General features: G+C 29.4%; 1 protein-coding gene across 1 annotated transcript in view; it reads left to right on the forward strand.

The window, feature by feature from the left end:
• Positions 1-294: 294 nt before the first annotated feature.
• The window catches only part of LOC142333255 (uncharacterized), a 496,762-nt gene continuing 474,532 nt past the window's right edge, over positions 295-22,524 (forward strand). The window contains exons 1-2 of the mRNA XM_075380258.1: positions 295-422; positions 11,425-11,716. Of these exons, the coding sequence (XP_075236373.1) occupies positions 11,450-11,716 (267 nt within the window). The 5' untranslated portion in view covers positions 295-422; positions 11,425-11,449. The remainder of the gene's footprint in view (positions 423-11,424; positions 11,717-22,524) is intronic.

Consider the following 22,524-nt stretch of genomic DNA (forward strand, 5'->3'; position numbering starts at 1 on the left):
GAAACATTTGATGTATTGATAAAAGTGTCTGAACATGATGATGTTCAGGATATGAATTATATAAGGTTTTACTTGATAAGTAAAGAGAATACTGGATAAGTAAAAGCAAAATGGGAAAAATACTCGCAAAATACTTGGACAACTACAAATGTTTACTTATAAGTATTAGTAAAAGGTTATTAACTTAGTCTCAAGGGTTTACTTTACTTGACCAGTATTTACTTTAAAGTAAAATGTATAGTTTATTCACTTCACCAAGTATAAGGGGGTAAATTCGTTGTTTTCGTCTGGTATGGTTAGTTTGCAAACTTCGCATTAACTGTAGTGCGTTAATGCCACGTGTTGGGAGCGTTGTTTGTAATACGGATTAGTATGTTAGCCGTTAGTGGGTTATGTTAGCCGGTTGTGTTTTAATAGTTTTTGTAAGTATTGCATTTGTTTGTTTAAAATTGCTTGTTAATTTATGTATTTACTTAAATTTAAGTATTTCTTTTTTTAATTAAAAAAATATGTCTTGACTTATTATTTATAACTAGTGTAATTTTTTGAAAGTTTGTTTCGTTTAACAATTTTACGAATGATTTAACACTTGTTACAAATTTGTTAATTTGTGGAAGTTAACTTTTAACTCGGGCGTCACAGACGTTCTGTCTTTCACTGGTTTGTTTCACAGACTTTGACAACTAACGATGTTTTTTTTTGCGTAGATTTTAAGAATTGTGTAAGGTTATGGTAGCGTGTGTAGTTTTTGCAATAAAAATTGTCCGATTTGAATATATGTTTTAAATACACTAAAATTTAACGATTTTTATAATCGCCCCAAAATAAAACGTAGTGTCTTGTTTTAATGTTTGTATCCGTTGCTCAACTTATAACAAAACTTGATAGTGCTTGAACAGCCCTAGTTTTAATGCTGAATTTACACTACAGAACCGAAACTGATGGCTCATTCAAAACATTTATATTGTTTTACATATTATATTAACATCTTATGTATATTATATATGCTTTAAAAAAGTACAATGCATCCAAATAAATAATGATTGTTTACTAAAATTTATTAATAACAGACGAGCTTGTCATATTTTTACATTTGCAAATTAAGCTTCTATGACAATTTCTTAACGTTTTGATCACTTTAAATTTACAGTTTTTGTTTTTAAATGATTACTGTACCAATGGTATTAATAAAATAAATAATAATCTCAACATGAATTGTACAAAAAGAATTAGTAATTAATATTAGTGCTGTAAAGTAACCCATTGCTGTTTGCAGATGTGTTGCAGTATTACAAAATATTTGTACCAATTATAATAAGACTCAAGGTTTATAGAAAAAAAAAGTTATTACATTCTTTACAGTATAATGAATTTAACGAGTGATTTTACCTAGTCATTTTCTAATATATCCATGAAATTTGCATGTTATAAATAGTTATTTAACTTTTGTTACCTTGCTAATTTATTTAGTTATATAAGTTACACGGTTTAAAAAAATATATCATTTAAGTGACTTTTAAATAAAAAAAAGCAATCCATTAACTGTAGAATCATAACAATAAAAACCTGTAAATTATTCATAATGAATAATCTTGACAGATCACTTCTGAAAAATTAAAAGAAAAATGATTAATTCATAACAGTCTTACAGTATACACTAAGTTTTTAGTCTTAATTTTACAAATTTTTTGCAGCACTTGACATACTGCATTCCACCATGCTTCATGCAGATTTGATTTTTACAATTGCACATAAAATGAGCCTTCTTATTTTGGCTGGACAAAAAGCACAGATTTTTTTTTGATGCTGATGTTTTACTAATCTCTTCTTCATCTGCCACTAATAAATCCTTTTTCATCTGTATTCAATAACAAAAGGAACATTTTTTGTTGGCTTTGATGTGAAACCATTGATTTTGTATTATCATATCAGAACACTGAGGATCCCAGCTTCTTAATGTGTTTTTTTTCAGTGGATATTTCAGGTTTTCTTGTTTTAATTTTTTGATAGTATCAAGCAGAGTAGTGGTTAGCAGGATTGAAGTAAACCAATCGTAATGTATGTTATTGCTTTGTTTATGTAACAGTCATGACAGTTGTATAACAAAATGATAATACTATTCATAATGTTTGGTCTAATACTACAAAGGCTAAGTGCAAGGATAGGAAGGTTTATGAAGTCTGAGTTCAACAATCCAGCTTTGTAATTCATTATTATGTAATCAGTATTAATAATTCAATAAATAAATTTGCAAAAACAAGAATCTTAATTTAGGTATATTTTTAAACCAAAAAAAAAACTTAACTACTTGAATATGTATTGTACTCATAATTATTAAATTAGATGTACAATTATTATTGTACAGCTTCATTTTTGTACAGTATTTAGAATTTTTGAATTCTTTTTTTGTACTGTTTTCTTTGTTGGTTGTACTATTATTATTAACACTTACTTTAAATTTGCATTACTTGATTGTACTATTATTATTAACACTTACTTTAAATTTGCATTATATGTCCAGTTCCTGCGCAAGTTCGCCATCTTTGTCTTAATTGAAACAGTCATTTTCATTACCTCCATCTAGATGTATGATAAATTTATCCATCATTTCGTCGATTAGCAGTTCCATTTTCTTGTACTCAGTTTCAGCATTTTACATATTATACGTATACGTTATATTTTACATATGCATATTTTACATGTTCGCAATACAAATTATAATCATCTTTATTCATTTCATTCATTTTTTCCTCAACCAATTTTTTAATATCTGACATTAAAAATTTTGTGTTATTATACCAACTTATCATTTCATAGCTGCCCGTATTGAGATAGTAAGGTAGAACCTGCAGAACCTGATGCCTGTGTTTTTTTGATAGTTCATCAAAATGGTACTCTATTTTCCTAATTTCTGTGTGATTTAATTATGTCATACAATTGTGGTTTTAACATTACTTTATTCAATGAAACCAATGATGTGAAACCATTGTTTTTGTATTATCATATCAGAACGTTGAGGATCCCAGCTTTTTATGTGTTTTTTTTTCAGTGAATATTTCAGGTTTTCTTGTTTTAATTTTTTGATAGTAGGATTCATAATGAATAGTCATAATATTGTTCTTTTCTAACCAATTAATCATGCCACTTTTCTTGTCATTTGAATTTGGAAGCTTTTCTAGAAGTGAATTGTAGTACGGCACATAATCGATAACAACCACTGACTGGGAGAGAAGACCAAGAATTAATTTTTCAGATGTCCTCTTTATGAAATTGTTGTTGATGCTGTCATGAATTTTATTACTTCTTGAACTCATTTTCCAAGTTAATATTGCATTTGGAATGAACCCCATTTCTTCTCTAGCATGTATTGTAATTAATCGATCACCTTTATTAATTGCCACTTTACTCCTGCACTATTGCCATCCGACCATGATTTTTTTGTTTGCCCAAATAAATAATCATTAAAGTGTATTACATTAAGTCCAAATAAACAATCATTTTCAGTTTGTCCAAATTAACAGTCAAAGAATTTTGGTAATTTTTTTAAAATATTCTATCTCTTCCACCAGATGTCTTCTTTCTCAGCCAGAAGTTTCCTATTATTATCAGCTTTATATCACGTACATCCTAACTCTTTAATGGTAGCTGCTAGTGTAGTTCTAGAACCTTTAAATTGAATGCCCTTTTGAAGTTCTTCACATAATTTATTTAATGTAGGCAGTCCATTATGTTTTGCATGAAACTCGTTACTGTTCTTCTTATAATGCCTTGGTCAAAGCTGTCTAGTCCACTAACTGGTTTTGAATGTTCATACGTTTTTGGTGTGCTGAATGAGCACAACTGCGATTTAGATTTAAGAAGATCTTGCTTTTCTTTTCGGATTTTTTTCTTACAAGATTATAATGATAATCACTAACATCCTTTTTTCACAGAATTAATTTTTTTGTGAATTTTTCAGAAAATGATTGATCTTTTGACTGTGTTTTTTTTTTTGAAGTATTGTATGTCTCCAAATAGTTGATATTGTTTTTTTTTTTAAATAATCCCATGTAATGAACTTACTCTTGAGGACTGTTTTCTTGTTTTTAAATACTTTTTGAATCGCAATTGGAAATTGTTAGAGTAGTTTATTTACGAATATTATACTATTTTTTGGGTAACTTTATCGAATACTGTTTTTCCTCTAATTTTATCAAACGTGGCCCATTGGTATGATTATACAATAAATAATTAAGATATAAAACCCATTTACCAACAAATCTTTTTATGTGTTCAAGCGCGTTCGGAAACAAACTTCATCTTCAGGAACTTAAACATTTTTTTATATTATTCTTAATAAAACTAAAACTTTGTTGTCATAAGTAAAATTGTTATGTAAAGTGTATAAAATATATAATAGTGGTCGTTATCTGTTTAAAATTGTGTCGACTTAAATGTCCTGTCGACTTAAATGTCTCACCGTTATGGTAAAATGGGAGGGAATTTTCAAGTTAAAATTATTATAAATCATAAACAAAAAATTATGATTATAACATGTTTAATATAAAACTAAAACTTTATTAAACAATAGCTAATAAAATTTAATAAAAAATGTTTAATTAATAATATAACACTTATATACATAAACATTAAAATTAAGAATAACATAAAATAAGCAAGTATTGGTAAAAAAAAAAAAGTGAAATACTTTGGATTAAAAACGAGATTAAAACTTAACATAATAAAAAAAAGTAATCTGAATACACAATTATATATTATTCATTCAAATTTAATATTTGAATTAGGTTACACGATTTTTAACGAATTGTATAATATATTCGATCATAGAATTAATGAAGTAATAAATATATCACTATGAATAAAAAAACTTAATTTAATATTTGCTAATACAGCTTATAATAATGATATAATTTACAATAATGTAATTCAGGAACACAACATTGCATTTGATGATTATGAAATCATTTACCAAGTAAAATTTTATCCAATAATCTTAAAGAAAATATTAAATTTGATAACAAATATATTTTAATGAGTGTGTACACATTAATAGATATAATTAATAAAATAGATCTAAAAAGTACAACACAATTAATAACTTTGGATATAAAAAATATGTATACTACAGCGGTAACTGGAAAAACTATACATATAGTTAAAAATATATTAACAGACTTAAAAATAGATAAAATAATACATGAAATATCAAACTTATTAAATTTATGCATCAAATATAATTATTTTGAATTTAATAATAAGCATTATATGAGGTCTGTAAATAAAGTAATAAGACTAGTTTTAATTTGGCAGCCTAAATGGTAACACTGTAAAGTTACTAGTAAACATATGGTTATATGAACAGCTGAATTATATTAGGTTTTAATATTTTTAGTCTATTGTTACCATGTGAGACATAAACAAACTTTTCATGATACAATTTTTTGTTGTGCGTTACAAAAATGAGTGATGCTAATTATGAGCAATGTTGTGCAATCAGTTTTGAGTTAAACTTGATGAGAATGCTACTGAAACCTTTTCAAAATTGAAAAGGGCGTATGGAGATGATGCTCTGTTACGAGCCCAAGGTTTTAGGTGATTTAAAGCATTTTCAGATGGCCAGTAATCAGTTGCGGACGACCCATGCTCTGGAAGACAATTAACATTAAAAAATGATGACAATGTTGAGCTAATCAGAGACTTGATATGGCACAACTGGTGATTAACTGTCACAATGATTGCAGAGCAATTGAATTTTAACCTTATCACAGCCCATCAAATTTTGACAAACGAATCGGACATGAAAAAAGTTTGTGCAAAATTGGTCCCAAAAAGGTTCACTATTGAACAGAAAAACAACAAGGTGGAAGTGTGCTGCGATCTTCTAGGTTGAATTGGAACTGATCCTCATTTTCAAAAAAAAAAAATTATTACTGGTGATGAATCTTGAATATTTGAGTATGACCCAGAAACAAAACACCAGAGCACGGAGTGGTGGACTTCAAACTCACGATGCCCCAAAAAAACAAAAATGAGCAATAAAAAATCAAAACCATTTTAATTTGTTTCTTTGGTAGTAATGGCATTATCCATAAGGAGTTTTTGTGTACAGGACAGACTGTAAATCATATGTTTACCGAGAAATTCTTGAAAAACTGCGGAAAAGAATTGCCTGTATGAGACCAGCCATCAAAGTCAACTGGGTGCTGCATCATGACAGTGCATCTTGTTACACTGCACTCTCAATTAATGAATTTTTGGGAAAGAAAAACATTCTTGTAGTTCCTCAACCACCTTATTTACCTGACTTGAGTCCTTGTGACTTTTTCTTATTCCCAACTTTAAAATAAAACATCCTAAAGAACACTATTTTGGAACAGTTGAAAACATTAAAAAAATGTAACTGACCATTAGAAGGATATTCCGATTTCTGATTTCCAACACTGCTATGAATAGTGGGAAAACCGTTTGAAGCATTTTGTGGCTTCCCAAGGGAACTATTTCAAAGATGAGTTCGTGTATAATTGGATTGTAAATAAAAAGTTTTATCTTAACCAGTCTCATTACTTTATTTACAGACCTCGTATACAAGAAAAAGGTCTCACCATGGGATCTCCACTTCCACAATATTGGCCAATGTATTTATAAATGACCTAGAAAATAATTTACACAGCATTATTAAAAAATATCAAATTTTACTGTATAAAAGATATGTTGACAACATTTTAATTATATATAACCAACAATGCAACGATGATGAAAGGAAAATATTAAATGAAATGAATTCTTTAAATAATAATATCAAGTTTATCTTAACTCAGGAAAATAATAATAATAATACAGATTTTTTAGACATGAAAATAACAAAAATTATGAAAATAACAAAGTAAATACTGATATTTTTAGGAAACCCACCAAGCAAAACACATACATTACAAATCTTTTCATCCTCGAAACCAAAAAAATGGCCACATTTAATAATACCTTGATCTATTTATTTATTTAGCGTATGGCACCAAAACAACACCAATTATAATCAAAAATTACAAACAAAGATTTAATTAATTAATATATGCTACTGATTCTGGAGTCACCATCAGGAAATCTTGATGGCGATATATAGTCTTAAAATATTTGAAATCTGGTGATTTAAAATTAAAAACCGAAATAAATAATATTAAGTACATCGCCATAATCAATGGAATAATAAAAATTTAATAGATAAATTACATAATAGAATAAAATACAAAATTTTCATAAAAGATAACATAAAATTAACCGATAACAATAACTATAATATCTATACTAAAATTGAGTATAACATAAATTATAGAAATTTCAACAGAATATTTAAATTATTTGGTTTAAAAACTGCATATATAATTAATAATAAAATAGTAAAACTTATAAACAATATAGATCCATCTAAAACAATAAAAACTGGTAATAAAATTAATTTAGATGGACAAGGCTTATATAGATTAAAATGTGCAGATTGTGAATTAAAATACATTGGCAAGACCAATCGGTCATTCGCAATTAGAGTACGAGAACATATCAATAGTAAAGAAAAGATGAAATAGAAAAATCTAATTTTGCTAAGCATATTGTAAATAACAACCATAATTATAACCTAGAAAATTTTATTGACATTCTTGATTTTTTAAATATACACATTACCAATAACTTAGAAAAGTACCATATATATTTTAATAATGATAAATTAATAAATGAACAAACAAGATTTGAAAATGATGTATTGTATAAACAAGTACTAAACAATAACTATAGAGTGAATTGACCATATGTTCCCCTCTCATTTTACCATAACGGTGGAGACATTCATAATGACAGGACATTAAGTTGACACAATTTTAAACACATGACGACCACTGTTATATATTTTATATTCTTTACATAATGATTTTACTTATGACAACAAAATCGTAGTTCTATTAAGAATAATATAAAAAAAACTTTTAAGTTCTTGAAGATGGAATTCGTTTCCAAAAGCTCATGGAATTCATTTTTGAAAGTGCTTGAACACAGATTTGTTGATAAGTGGGTTTTATATTTTAATTATTTATCTTTTTCTTCTTTGCTTTCTTCTTTTCCTTTTTCATTTTGGATCAGTCCTCTAGTTCTGTTACATCATTCTTCCCTATCAGTGACAATTACAAGATTATATTTCTTTTTTCATTAACTGCTTGTATGTTTCAGGTGTATTTTGTTTTCCATGATTATAGTTCAGGTTCTCAGGGGATGGGCACCTTTTTAACCTCTTATCACAAAAACTGTTCTTATCCTAGCATCACCTTCTTGATACATGATATAATTATACCTGTGTAGGTGATATTCTCTAAGTTTGTCTCATACTGGTTTAATTAAGAAAAATCCACAGATGTATTATTTCTTATGTTTGAACTGTACATTGTTACAAAAAGTAAAAAAAAAAAAAAAAAAAACAGTTGGGAAAAGAGTGTAATTTGGGTCAATCCATTTGAAGTGACCCAAGGATGGTTGCTTGACCAATTCAAAAAACTTGAAACTTACTCACTTGTTTCCTACATGTTTCTAGACCTTAAAACTATTTTTTTTTTTTAATTTTTTATTTAAGTAGCTTACCTATGGCGGCCATTTTTGTTATGGTGTGCATAGCTATTTTTGTGATTGTAAGGGTTGATGGAAAAAATCATAACTAAAAAACTATTGGTCCTGGAAGGATGAAACAAAATTTAATTTAATTTAATCATATTTTCTCAAGATAAAAGATTGGTTCAGTGGTTTATTTACTCATCTCTCTTCTGTCTATCAGAAAATTACCAATTAAGTTTAACATGAAAAACTGAAAATTTCATTTTCAGTAATTTTTTCAAGAGGCAGGGAAGTCATACAGTTTGAATTTTTTTATATGTATGTTAGTAGTTTTACCGTAAATAATAATGGTGAAATTCAAATTTTGGCTTCAAATAATTCTGTTGAGGCTGATGATAAAAATCTCAAATTTGTAAAACTTGCAGTGTTTTTGTACATGTTTATGAAAAATAAAAAAGGTTTCTTATATATTGTACTAATAAAAAAAGTTATAACCTCTCAAAAATCATGAAAAACCTATTAAAAGTGATACCATTTTGACTCGCTAAATAAGTGCTCTAATGGGGTTTCTTTTCTTCGTAGGACTTTAATATTGTTGTACTTATTGCTATAGTTGAAATAGACTTGTTTGAACCATTCAGCTGCAGTGTTCATGTTATAACATGCTCATTTATGCTTGTTGCATCATTTAGCTTTGTAATTACAGACTGGTCAGTCTGACATTAGTCAGGGACCTGTTCACATCTTTTCAGAGTACTCCAGATTTCATCCTGTGTTTGGAAGTATTTATTAAATAAATAAGTTTTACTTAATAATATTTTATACACAAATTATAAAATCAGTTAAATTTTTACATTATTTTCAAATGGAAGAACAATCTTCCATAGGAATATATGTGAATGAAGAGTGTCATAAAACAGGGTATGGTACAGTGCCAAAAGAACTCATTAAAATTTGTGAATTTAGTGATAAAAACCGACAATTTATTTTTTATGTGTTGATTAAGATGTCACTAATGTTTGTAAATATCCTGAAAAACGTTCTTGTCAAAATTCAGTTGTGACCCTTTGAGAACACATAAAAAAACAATTAAGAAAAACTTAAACAAATATTAGAGCAAGCTGTTAAAGAATATATTTTTCCAAATTTAAATTTAGTTCCTGGAAAGTCTCTTTGTGTAAACTGTTTCAAAAGTATTTTTTCTCAGCAGAAAAAAGAACTATATGAATGCGAAGACCAAGATCAATGTATTGCCCCACATCACAATATTGAACAATTGGATGCTGCTTATAGCATTTTGGGTCTCCATCAAAATTGAAAAAATTAAGTACGTTTGTTAACCACCCTAAATATTAAACTTTCATTGTTACTAAAACAGGCTATTTCATTGAAGAATAATTGGAATTATGCTACAATTTATTTTCTCTTCGATAGTGTTTACAAAAATAAACCAGTATAAAAATAAAAAATGAACTCTTGAAAAAATATGTAGGCTATTCATTGAAATTTCAGTTTGGGTAAGTTTTACTAGCATTTTTGAATCAAAATTGTATTCGGTTGCTGTTATCATTAAATTATGACCTTTTTAAATTAATAATTTAAAAAAATATATTTATTTTAAACATATTGTAAACGTCAACGTCAACTTCAACAACTTAGGGGCTAAATATAAAAAATGTAAAGTACAAAGAAGACAAGAAACCCGCTTGGAGCACTTATTTAGTGAGTCAAAATGGTATCGCTTTTAACAGGTTTTTCATGATTTTTGGTAGGTTATAACTTTTTTATTAGTACAATATATAAGAAACTTTTTTATTTTCCATAAACATCTACAAAAACACTACAAGTTGTGCAAATTTAAAATTTTTATCACCACTCCCTTCAGAGTTATTTGAAGCCAAAATTTGAATTTAAAAAAAAAATTAGTTTTTAAAAATTAATAAAAGTTTTAGGGGTAAGTGTATCACCATTAATATTATTTATGGTAAAACTTCTAACATATACCTACATATAAAAAAATAATTCAAACTGTGTATGCCATGCCTGCCTCTTGAAAAAAATGACCAAAAGTGAAATTTCACTGTTTATGTTCAACTTTACTAGTAATTTTCTCATAGAAAAGAAGAGAGATAGGTAAATAAACCAGTGGACGAATCTTTTACCTTGAGAAAATATGATTAAATTGCTTTCTGCTTAATTCTTCCAGGAAATAGTTTTTTAGTTATGATTTTTTCCATAAACCCATACAATCACAAAAATAGGTGTGCACACCGTAACAAAAATGGCTGCCACTGGTTAATTGCTTAGATAAAAAATAAAAAAAATGTAGTTTTAAGTTCCTGAAACTTGTAGGAAACAAGTGGGTAAGTTTCAATTTTTTTGAATTGGTCAGGCAGCCAATTTATGTTTTTTTGGGACATTTCAAACGGATTGATCCATTCAGATTGAAGCATTTGAAATTGTCAATAGAAAAATATTTGCGAATATGAAACGTTTTTTTATTTCCTGTTAATAATTAACATGTATGTGTTCTTCAGCAGTAGTGATTTTAAGTTAACTTTCAAAGATGAATATTGTGTCTCTAACTCAGAATTTTCAGGATGAGTTCACCTATTTAAGTTCGTGAATTGTTACCAAGAAAATGATATTGAGTCTTCTCTTCTGTCTGTATTTATTATTAACAAAAAAAATGCTATGAAATATTGATATATTATTTTACTAACTAAGTAATGCTTTATAAAAATGTACAAAATGTAAAATTGCCTATTTAAATTATATAGTAATTTACCTGCTTAAAAATATAAATTTAATTTGTATTTCTTTTTTTTCTAGGTCAGTTTACTACTGAAATTGTAAAATGAGTCGCAGTAGATTATTTTTAACTTCAATGCCTCAGGTTTTATTAGATCATAGTCGCAGTTTTAATGTTAAAATACTGAGTAAAACATTAATGCATCAAAAATTTTTCCGTAATTGTATTGATGTATCATCTGAAGTAAATGAAATTTTAATTAATAAGTCAAAACCAGTTGTTGCTTTAGAATCAACAATTATAACTCATGGGATGCCATTTCCCCATAATTTAAATACTGCTTTACAAGTTGAAGAAATTGTTAGAGCACAGGTTTGTTTTTAAATATTATCGTTGGCTTCCTAGTTATTTTATTAAGTTATTGTTAAATATAGTTTATTTTACCTTCATGTTTAGATGAAGTGTGTTATGACAGATGCTTTACGTTTGAAATTCCATGTTTAATTAATGTAGTGATTACTTTTGAGTGAATTTGATGTTCATAATTCAAGAGTTTGAATTTTATTTTTGTTATTCAAATTTAATTTATAGTATTTGTGATATTTGAACTAGCTGACATGAGTCTGAGGCTGGCAGAAAGTTCTTTTTGCATAATAATGGACATCTATTTATCTACTGGGAACAATAATAGTTATTGGTTTTGGCCTGTCTTTACTTTTGAAGCTGTTATTTTCAGAGGTATTCACTAATCTATGAGGAGTATGATCCTTTTATATGTGCTCTTATTTATGTATTTTTATTGCTTTTTTCCTAATGTAAATAATTCTCTATAGTTAATTCAATTCATAGCTTATATTAAAAGAATTAAAAAATTGTCATTCTTGTTTATAGTGCAAACTATTAAAATTGTTGCGTGTAATTTTTTGTTCTAAATCACAAATTTGTGTCAACTGAATTTTTTAAAACTTGATTAAAATTTTTCTGGGTATTATCAACACGGTTAATGTGAAATGTCATTTTTTAAACCAAAAATTAATTTTTTAAAATCAAAATTTTTAATTCATGAGACGTGGACGTTGATTAAAGTACACCTTTTTTTTTTTTTTGTTTAGACTTATTTTAACTTAAAAGCAAAACAAGAATTTTTTTTTTATATATCAAATGAAGTTAATTAAACCAAATATGTTCAGTTTGAACAACCAACGTTTGCTATTTTTGAGGTAAAATCATAATCCTGCCGCAGTAAAACATTAGTGTTTTCTGGATAAAAAATTGAGTTAAGTGATTTTCACAGGCCGTTTTACAACTCCCCTCACACTAAAAAATACAGTCACCATTCTCTTTACAGATCTCGATTTTGTTCTGAGCTTTGGTCAGGATGTCATGATAGTACAGCCAAGTTTCATCACCTGTCATATGGTTCATTTAGGGAAATTTCCCATATTCAAACTATTTCAGCATTTCACAAAACCATGAAACAATGTTTCATCTGATTGTCAGTCAAGTTATGTGACACTCAAAGGGTATAAAGGTTCCCAACTTGAAGGTGATGTTGCAGAATGGCATGAACTGCTGGTGCATTAATGCCCAAAGACACCTCTTTTTGGTGCTAGGTTACATGCCTATCTGTCTCATTTTTATAAGTGCAGCAGTATTTTCCTCGGTTAGAGATGACGCAACCTGATCTTCACAATTACTTTAAATATAAAAATACGCGAAGCTATAAATCGATCGCTAAGCAATAATGATGACAGTAAAAGAAAGAAAGAAAAATGTTTTCAATAATTTTATCAAAATTTGTTAAAATCATCAATGCAGATTCTTTTTAAACATTTGTCTAAATTATTTAGAAAAAACTTACAACAGGACCATCAGAGAAACTACCTCTGCAAGATAAAAAAATCATCAAACCTGTTCTGTTTGGTGCTGAAAAACAGGCTTGAGTACTCATTAAAGAAATCTAAACTGGAATAAAACTGAGAACCTCCTCCTTTTTGTCAAGTCTGTTGTAAAAAAATCTTAACATACTTGAACAGTATGTGATACACCAAAGAAATCAGTACATTAAACAGAACCCCTATTGACTTGTAGCAATTTATTTTACAAAAGGGGCACATAAATTTGTTATTTTAAACTATCTATCCTAGTCCTACAAATGGTATAACACATGTAAAGTATCTAAACTAATATAAGAAACACTAGTCAGTGTTGCTTTCTCTCAGAGTAATGATTTTCAACATACAGCCAGTCCCTGAAGTGAATAGAGTGAAGATGTCACTTGTAGGACTGAATATCACTTGAAATTCAGTGATCTTAAACTGATATCTAACAGTACATTTGGTTCAGTGATGAAGGTTACAGGAAACGTGGGGTAGATTGCAAAATGCTGGCAATATTAATCAAATATGACAACACTTATATGCATTTGAAAGTGATATCACTTCAGTATTTTTAAAAAGGTTATGATTATATTAGTTTATTTATTTAAATGTTACTGGATTTTAAGGATAAGTGAAAATAATGAAGAAATTAGATACATTCTGAAATTTTATTACAAAAAATGAGAATTTAACTCAGGTTGGTAAAACAATTTGTGATATTTTTGGACATGAATAAGTACATTCGGCATAAAACTGATTTTAAATGTTTTCAATCGAGATATCAATTATGCACCTTGCTCTGGTCAGCCAATGACTGGAAAAGTCTATGAAATCATGAAAAAAATTGAGGAAGACCAATTTATTAACAGTCGTGAACTAAACATCAATTACACAACAGTTTTAAATCATTTGAAGAAGGCTGAATACAAAAAAATAAAAATGTTTGAGCACCACAAGATTTAACAATGAGAGATTAATGGATCAAGTTTCTATCTGTAAATCATTGCTAAAATGGATTGAAATCAAACCATTTTTGAAACGGCTCATTACAGGTGATGGAAAATGGATCATGTACATACAACAAAGCAAAGAAAAGATTGTGGTCAAACAAAGGTGAAGCTTGCAAATGGTGGCAAAGCCATGATTGAAGCCAAGAAAAGTAGTGTGTATGTGTTTTTGTGTATGTGTATGTATGTATGTATGTGTGTGTGTGTGTGTGTATGTGTGTAAACTGGAAAGGAATTGTTTGCTATCAGCTGCTGCCGCACAGTCAAGTGACTGATTCTAGTCCCTGCTTCCCTTTCCCATTCTAGTCCCAGAGCTTGGCTGGGAAAAATTTCCCAGCCAAGCTCTGGGAAATTTTTATGCATCTACTGTATAGTTTTGAGTTTTCACAGTCAGACTACCAGTTGTTCTCTACAGAACTCTCATTATTAGATGTGTAGACACTTCTAAATTTCTTAGAAAAAGTTAACAATATCATGATCATTATCCGACGATTGTATAGTATAAGGTCAATGGAATAAATCTATAATTAACAATTTATTTATATATTTCAAGAAATTTTTAGATTCTTTGGTAACAAGTTTTTCAACCTTTCTTAAATATGATTTCTCATCACGTTGATTTAGTGACTCTCATAAATTACTTCCTTTGTAAATAAACTATAATAAAAATTTGATTTATAAATCTTATTTTAAATTTGAAACTTCCTTTTGCTAATGCAGTTTTTATAAGTTCTTTGGAAAACCAGCTTAGGAATTTATCTTTAATGACCAATTTTGGCACATGCTTCATAATTATGTTTACAGTAGTAATTTGGATAAGAGTAGTATATCGTTAAGATCATTAATTGTTAAAAGATCAATATTAAATAATCGCCTACTATTTAATTCTTTTGTGTCATTATCATAGTTGGTATTATTATAGAGAAAAAAAATAATCAATAGATAATAACTTGTCACTACAAAGGTACAGTAAATTAATTTCTAAAGCTGTACAAAAAGACTCACTTTCAAAAATTATATCAGGAGAATGTGTAACAACAATATTTTTAATATTAGAAAATATAAAATCTAAAATATTACCTTTACAATTTTTGACAATATTATGTTTTATTAGAGAGTTATTAAAACGAAGATTTGTTAAAGAGAAGGGGCAACATTTTGTATTTCTGCAACCGGATAAAAACCAGAAATAGCTGAAGTAGCATCAGTTATCATAGTATAACTGGGTAAATTAAAATCTCCAAGAAGAATCAGTCTAATTCAACAAGAATTATTTAAATGTTGCAAAACAAATTAAGTAATGCAGTCAATAAAACCATTGGAGTAATTACAAGTCATACCTGGTGAGATATAGACTATGCATAGAATTACATTACGTTTATTGAATGATATATTGATCAATACACATTCAAAAGAATTATGGAATAAGCTTGTAACTGAAATGATTTTTTAAATCAACGAAAACACCACATCCTCTTTTCTTTTCATTTGTAAATAATGAGCGATCACATCTAATCTTTTATAAAATGCTGAATGTTTGTCTGTTTTATTCTCTCATTGCACGAGAAGCAACTGACTTCATTCAAATTTACAGGATACATTCTTGTTGTTCTAGGGAAAGTTTTAAGCCACAGGTCGAGGTCTTATCTCCCGTGGGAGTGAATTAGTGGTATTTATTTAAAAAAAAATTAATCCATTCATTATTATATTTCTGTCATCGTGGCAACTGAAATACGTTGTGGAATGTTCATCATCAAAGATCTGTGTACGTTAGTTACCATATTCTGTCTTCTGTAATCTAGTTTCTTTTTCAGATTTCTATAAAGCTTGAATATCGTAATTTTTATTTATCAGTACTATTCTCACATCCATGAGGGTAATGAACAATGCGAGGGTCCAGGAAGCAGAGCCCTATGACTAGACCTGAATGGTGATAAAAGTAAGTTCTGTGGAAAGGGTGAGCGAAGTGAGCTCTGCAGAGATCCAGTGGTGTGGAGCCCTCTGTACAAATAAGAATAATGAATGAAGTGAGTCTGTGCCCCTGAGTTCGGTCCTGGAGATCCCCAGGGGTCTGCCTTGGCTCGATCTGGCTACATGTTCAGGCAAGCAAAGCAAGCTCCAAGTAGTTAGTCACATTATAATTTGTAAAACCAAGTTCAGAATCACTAATCCTATCATGTAACCACATCTCTGATTAAGCAATATCAAAGTCACAAAAGATCCCTTACCTTGATCAAAATTCTGATAGTTTTGATAGGAGGTATTTATGGAACCATTTATTTCTTATATTTAGGCTTCTTAGTAGCTATGTATGGATTACAATTGATGTAAGCAATAAACAGATCTTTTTCATTTTTATCAAGTTTGTACTTAAGTTGACTCTGTAGTGAATTGTAATAAGTTTACTGCTTTTTAATTAAATCATCTCTTTAATACACAGATTACTATCTACTAAATTGCTCATGTGAAAAATCCAGTTTGTATGTTTTTTTTTTTTTTTTTTTTTTGTCTTCAGTCATTTGACTGGTTTGATGCAGCTCTCCAAGATTCCCTATCTAGTGCTAGTCGTTTCATTTCAGTATACCCTCTACATCCTACATCCCCAACAATTTGTTTTACATACTCCAAACGTGGCCTGCCTACACAATTTTTCCCTTCTACCTGTCCTTCCAATATTAAGGCGACTATTCCAGGATGCCTTAGTATGTGGCCTATAAGTCTGTCTCTTCTTTTAACTATATTTTTCCAAATGCTTCTTTCTTCATCTATTTGCCGCAATACCTCTTCATTTGTCACTTTATCCACCCATCTGATTTTTAACATTCTCCTATAGCACCAAATTTCAAAAGCTTCTAATCTTTTCTTCTCAGATACTCCGATTGTCCAAGTTTCACTTCCATATAAAGCGACACTCCAAACGTACACTTTCAAAAATCTTTTCCTGACATTTAAATTAATTTTTGATGTAAACAAATTATATTTCTTACTGAAGGCTCGTTTAGCTTGTGCTATTCGGCATTTTATATCGCTCCTGCTTCGTCCATCTTTAGTAATTTTACTTCCCAAATAACAAAATTCTTCTACCTCCATAATCTTTTCTCCTCCTATTTTCACATTCAGCGGTCCATCTTTGTTATTTCTACTACATTTCATTACTTTTGTTTTGTTCTTGTTTATTTTCATGAGATAGTTCTTGCGTAGGACTTCATCTATGCCGTTCATTGTTTCTTCTAAATCCTTTTTACTCTCGGCTAGAATTACTATATCATCAGCAAATCGTAGCATCTTTATCTTTTCACCTTGTACTGTTACTCCGAATCTAAATTGTTCTTTAACATCATTAACTGCTAGTTCCATGTAAAGATTAAAAAGTAACGGAGATAGGGAACATCCTTGTCGGACTCCCTTTCTTATTAGGGCTTCTTTCTTATGTTCTTCAATTGTTATTGTTGCTGTTTGGTTCCTGTACATGTTAGCAATTGTTCTTCTATCTCTGTATTTGAACCCTAATTTTTTTAAAATGCTGAACATTTTATTCCAGTCTACGTTATCGAATGCCTTTTCTAGGTCTATAAACGCCAAGTATGTTGGTTTGTTTTTCTTTAATCTTCCTTCTACTATTAATCTGAGGCCTAAAATTGCTTCCCTTGTCCCTATACTTTTCCTGAAACCAAATTGGTCTTCTCCTAACACTTCTTCCACTCTCCTCTCAATTCTTCTGCATAAAATTCTAGTTAAGATTTTTGATGCATGACTAGTTAAACTAATTGTTCTATATTCTTCACATTTATCTGCCCCTGCTTTCTTTGGTATCATAACTATAACACTTTTTTTGAAGTCTGACGGAAATTCCCCTTTTTCATAAATATTACACACCAGTTTGTATAATCTATCAATCGCTTCCTCACCTGCACTGCGCAGTAATTCTACAGGTATTCCGTCTATTCCAGGAGCCTTTCTGTCATTTAAATCTTTTAATGCTCTCTTAAATTCAGATCTCAGTATTGTTTCTCCCATTTCATCCTCCTCAACTTCCTCTTCTTCCTCTATAAAACCATTTTCTAATTCATTTCCTCCGTATAACTCTTCAATATATTCCACCCATCTATCGACTTTACCTTTCGTATTATATATTGGTGTACCATCTTTGTTTAACACATTATTACATTTTAATTTATGTACCCCAAAATTTTCCTTAACTTTCCTGTATGCTCCGTCTATTTTACCAATGTTCATTTCTCTTTCCACTTCTGAACACTTTTCTTTAATCCACTCTTCTTTCACCAGTTTGCACTTCCTGTTTATAGCATTTCTTAATTTCCGATAGTTCCTTTTACTTTCTTCATCACTAGCATTCTTATATTTTCTACGTTCATCCATCAGCTGCAATATATCGTCTGAAACCCAAGGTTTTCTACCGGTTCTCTTTATTCCGCCTAAGTTTGCTTCTGCTGATTTAAGAATTTCCTTTTTAACATTCTCCCATTCTTCTTCTACATTTTCTACCTTATCTTTTTTACTCAGACCTCTTGCGATGTCCTCCTCAAAAATCTTCTTTACCTCCTCTTCCTCAAGCTTCTCTAAATTCCACCGATTCATCTGACACCTTTTCTTCAGGTTTTTAAACCCTAATCTACATTTCATTATCACCAAATTATGGTCGCTATCAATGTCTGCTCCAGGGTAAGTTTTGCAGTCAACGAGTTGATTTCTAAATCTTTGCTTAACCATGATATAATCTATCTGATACCTTCCAGTATCGCCTGGCTTTTTCCAAGTGTATATTCTTCTATTATGATTTTTAAATTGGGTGTTGGCAATTACTAAATTATACTTTGTGCAAAATTCTATAAGTCGGTCCCCTCTTTCATTCCTTTTGCCCAGCCCGTATTCACCCCCTATATTTCCTTCCTTGCCTTTTCCAATGCTTGCATTCCAATCTCCAACTATTATTAAATTTTCATCTCCTTTTACGTGTTTAATTGCTTCATCAATCTCTTCGTATACACACTCTACCTCATCATCATCATGGGCGCTTGTAGGCATATAGACGTTAACAATCGTTGTCGGTTTAGGTTTTGATTTTATCCTTATTACAATGATTCTATCGCTATGCGTTTTGAAATACTCCACTCTCCTCCCTATCTTCTTGTTCATCAAGAAACCTACTCCTGCCTGCCCATTATTTGACGCTGAGTTAATTACTCTAAAATCACCTGACCAAAAGTCGCCTTCCTCTTCCCACCGAACCTCACTAATTCCTACTATATCCACATTTGTCCTACCCATTTCCCTTTTTAAATTTTCTAGCCTACCAACCTTTTTCAAGCTTCTAACATTCCACGCTCCGACTCGTAGAATGTTATTTTTTAATTTTCTGGTGACCCCTTCCTTAGTAGTCCCCACCCGGAGATCCGAACGGGGGACTATTTTACCTCCGGAATATTTTACCAAGGAAGGCGCCTCCATTATTGCTATGTGAAAATGCAGAGAGCCACATTTTCTTGGAAAAAAAGCAGCTGTAGTTTTCCATTGCTTTCAGCTGCGCAGTACTCAGAGGACTGAGTGATGTTGATACGGCCGTTTAAGTCGTCCTGACTCACGCCCCTAACAACTACTGAAAGAGCTGCTGCCCTCTTTCAGGAATCATTCCTTAGTCTGGCTCTCAAACAGATACCTCTCCGATATGGTTGCACCTTCGGTCCAGCTACTCTGTATCCCTGAGCACTCAAGCCCCCTCACCAACGGCAAGGTCTCATGATTCATAGAGGAGGTTTGTATGTTAAGGGAATTAAATAAAACTTTAAAAGGCCTATCCTTGCCTTTAATAAGATTTTTACACAGACGAAAAACTTTTTTAACATCAAACGGAATATCTTCAGAGCATTTATTAAATAATTTTTGTATATTGATAAGATCTGTATTTGGAAGAATTTGGATAGTCTTTCAAGTTCAAAATAAGGATGTACTTTTTTCATGTTCATATGATCTCTCAATTCACTATGAATATGCTCGTTATTAATTTGATAAGTTTCTGCTAATATCCCAATTCTGTCCTTGAATGTTTCCAGTTGTCCAGACAAATTCAAAAATTATTGGTATGGTTATCAATCATTATATAAACTAAATTGAGTCAATTATCAGTTGAATTGAAACACGTATTTGTTAATATCCATAATCATTATAAATTTAGATCAAGATTTTAACAGCTTCTTTCTCAAAATCCAAAAAATCATCATTTGAAGATTTCTTTGTGTTATTAACTTTTTTATTCTTTGGTGGTACAACTTTTTTAGTTCCACACCATGGAATAGAAATTTGTCTAGAATTTAATGAAACTGTCTCAGAGCATAATTTATGAAAATAATTAGCCCATCTTCCTACTGTACAGCTTATTTCAACACTAATATGTCATCCTTTGTTTTACATAAAAAACATATATGACCAGACGTCAGTACATTTACATACATGTTCAAATTCGTATAAACATGGTGTAGACACATTTATAATGAGTGTAGTATACATTTATAATGAGAGCGTTGGTGATTGAGATTATAAAACAAAAAAAAATGTTTATATCTGTTAAAAATAAATAAATAAATAAAAAAGTTCTGTTAAAAAATCCTATTAACAATGAAAATTCAGTTAATAAAAATTGATTTAATTCTATACAAATAGCAACTGAACCACCACTTAACCTTATCATCTTTTTATTATTATTATGCTGGAGAGAAAAAAGATTTTTATTCTAGCTATACAGATAAGTGTTACAAAGATAACGCAGATGGTTTTTTTATTTTCTGCTACTGGAAAAGAGATAACAAAACTGAACTAAACAGTGCACTAGTTCTTATCTAATCATGTGAAAAGTTCAGTTACTCGTATAATAAAATAATGAATAAAATTAAAAATCCTGTAAATCTTCTCTACTAAAAGTAATTGTAAAAGTTTACTAAATCTTTTAGATATTATCAAACACACTTATCATGCATGAATTAAATTCTGTGTGAGAAATAGATCCATGTCATGTAAAATAAACTCAACATACTTCAGTTTATTTTTAAAAAAAAACAAAACTTAGAAAAAGAACAGAGCTAAATTCCCATCAACTGCCATAATCAGTGCTGATAACTCTAATATTAGACAAAATAAATTTTAAAATATTATAAATTCATGGTACTTTTTTTTTATCTTCAATCATTTGACTGGTTTGATGCAGCTCTCCAAGATTCCCTATCTAGTGCTAGTCGTTTCATTTCGGTATACCCCCTACATTACATCCCTAACAATTTGTTTTACATATTCCAAACGTGGCCTGCCTACAAAATTTTTTCCTTCTACCTGTCCCTCCAATATTAAAGCGACTATTCCAGGATCATGGTACTAAACCTGTTGAATAAATTGTATGTTATTTACTTTGTATTATTTTTATTTTATTAGCAAATGTAGTTAGAATAGTTATATTAAAGGGGAATGTGTGGTGATCATGTCAAGAATAAGATAACAGGTATTTTTTGCAAATCTTTACATTTTAGGGTCCAACTGGTGTTTATATAGACAAAAAAACATGTATGTATCTATGTATGAGTGTATATGTGTATCACACTACTTTTGAACTTAAGGATTGACAAAACTGGTTGTTTTTAAATTTGGGTTAAATATTTCTAAATGGGGCATTGATCTTAGTTTTTTTTTTGAAACTCATTAAGAGGTGAGAGGATATGAAAAAGAAATTCAATTTTCTTCAGAGGCATTTTAAAAACACTTTATTGAAACAAATTTGTTACAATGCATATATAAATAATCATTAAAAAAATTTCCAAAAATCAACCCCCACCTCTTAAAATTGAAATAAATTTTTTGCCCTTTCGCTCTATCTACCTTTGATTTAAATATTTTTCAAAAATTTTTTGAAAATTTATGCGTATTATATAGAGCTACCAAGAAATTTATACAGTTTTTTAAATTGTAGACTGTACGTAAAATGCAGAAAAGTTTTTTTTTCTATTTTAGCCTTTATTAGAATAGGAGGGTGTGTTAGAATTATAGAAAACTTTACTTAAATGAATTTATTTAGCTTAACCCATATTTGAATATTTTTAGAAAAAAATACTTAAAATTTATTCCCCACATCTAATGAAATATATTTATTTTTTGGGCTATAATTCTTTTAATTTTTATTGTTTAAAAAAAAAATCTTTTTGAATTCTTCTCCATCACTTAAAGGGCTATTAAAATTAAAGTAGCTTTGACACCTATATTATATTCCAGGCCCAAATTTAGAAGCAATTTT

This window comes from Lycorma delicatula, chromosome 12 (genome assembly GCF_047948215.1).
Source record: "Lycorma delicatula isolate Av1 chromosome 12, ASM4794821v1, whole genome shotgun sequence".
Taxonomy (NCBI): Eukaryota; Metazoa; Arthropoda; class Insecta; order Hemiptera; family Fulgoridae; genus Lycorma; species Lycorma delicatula.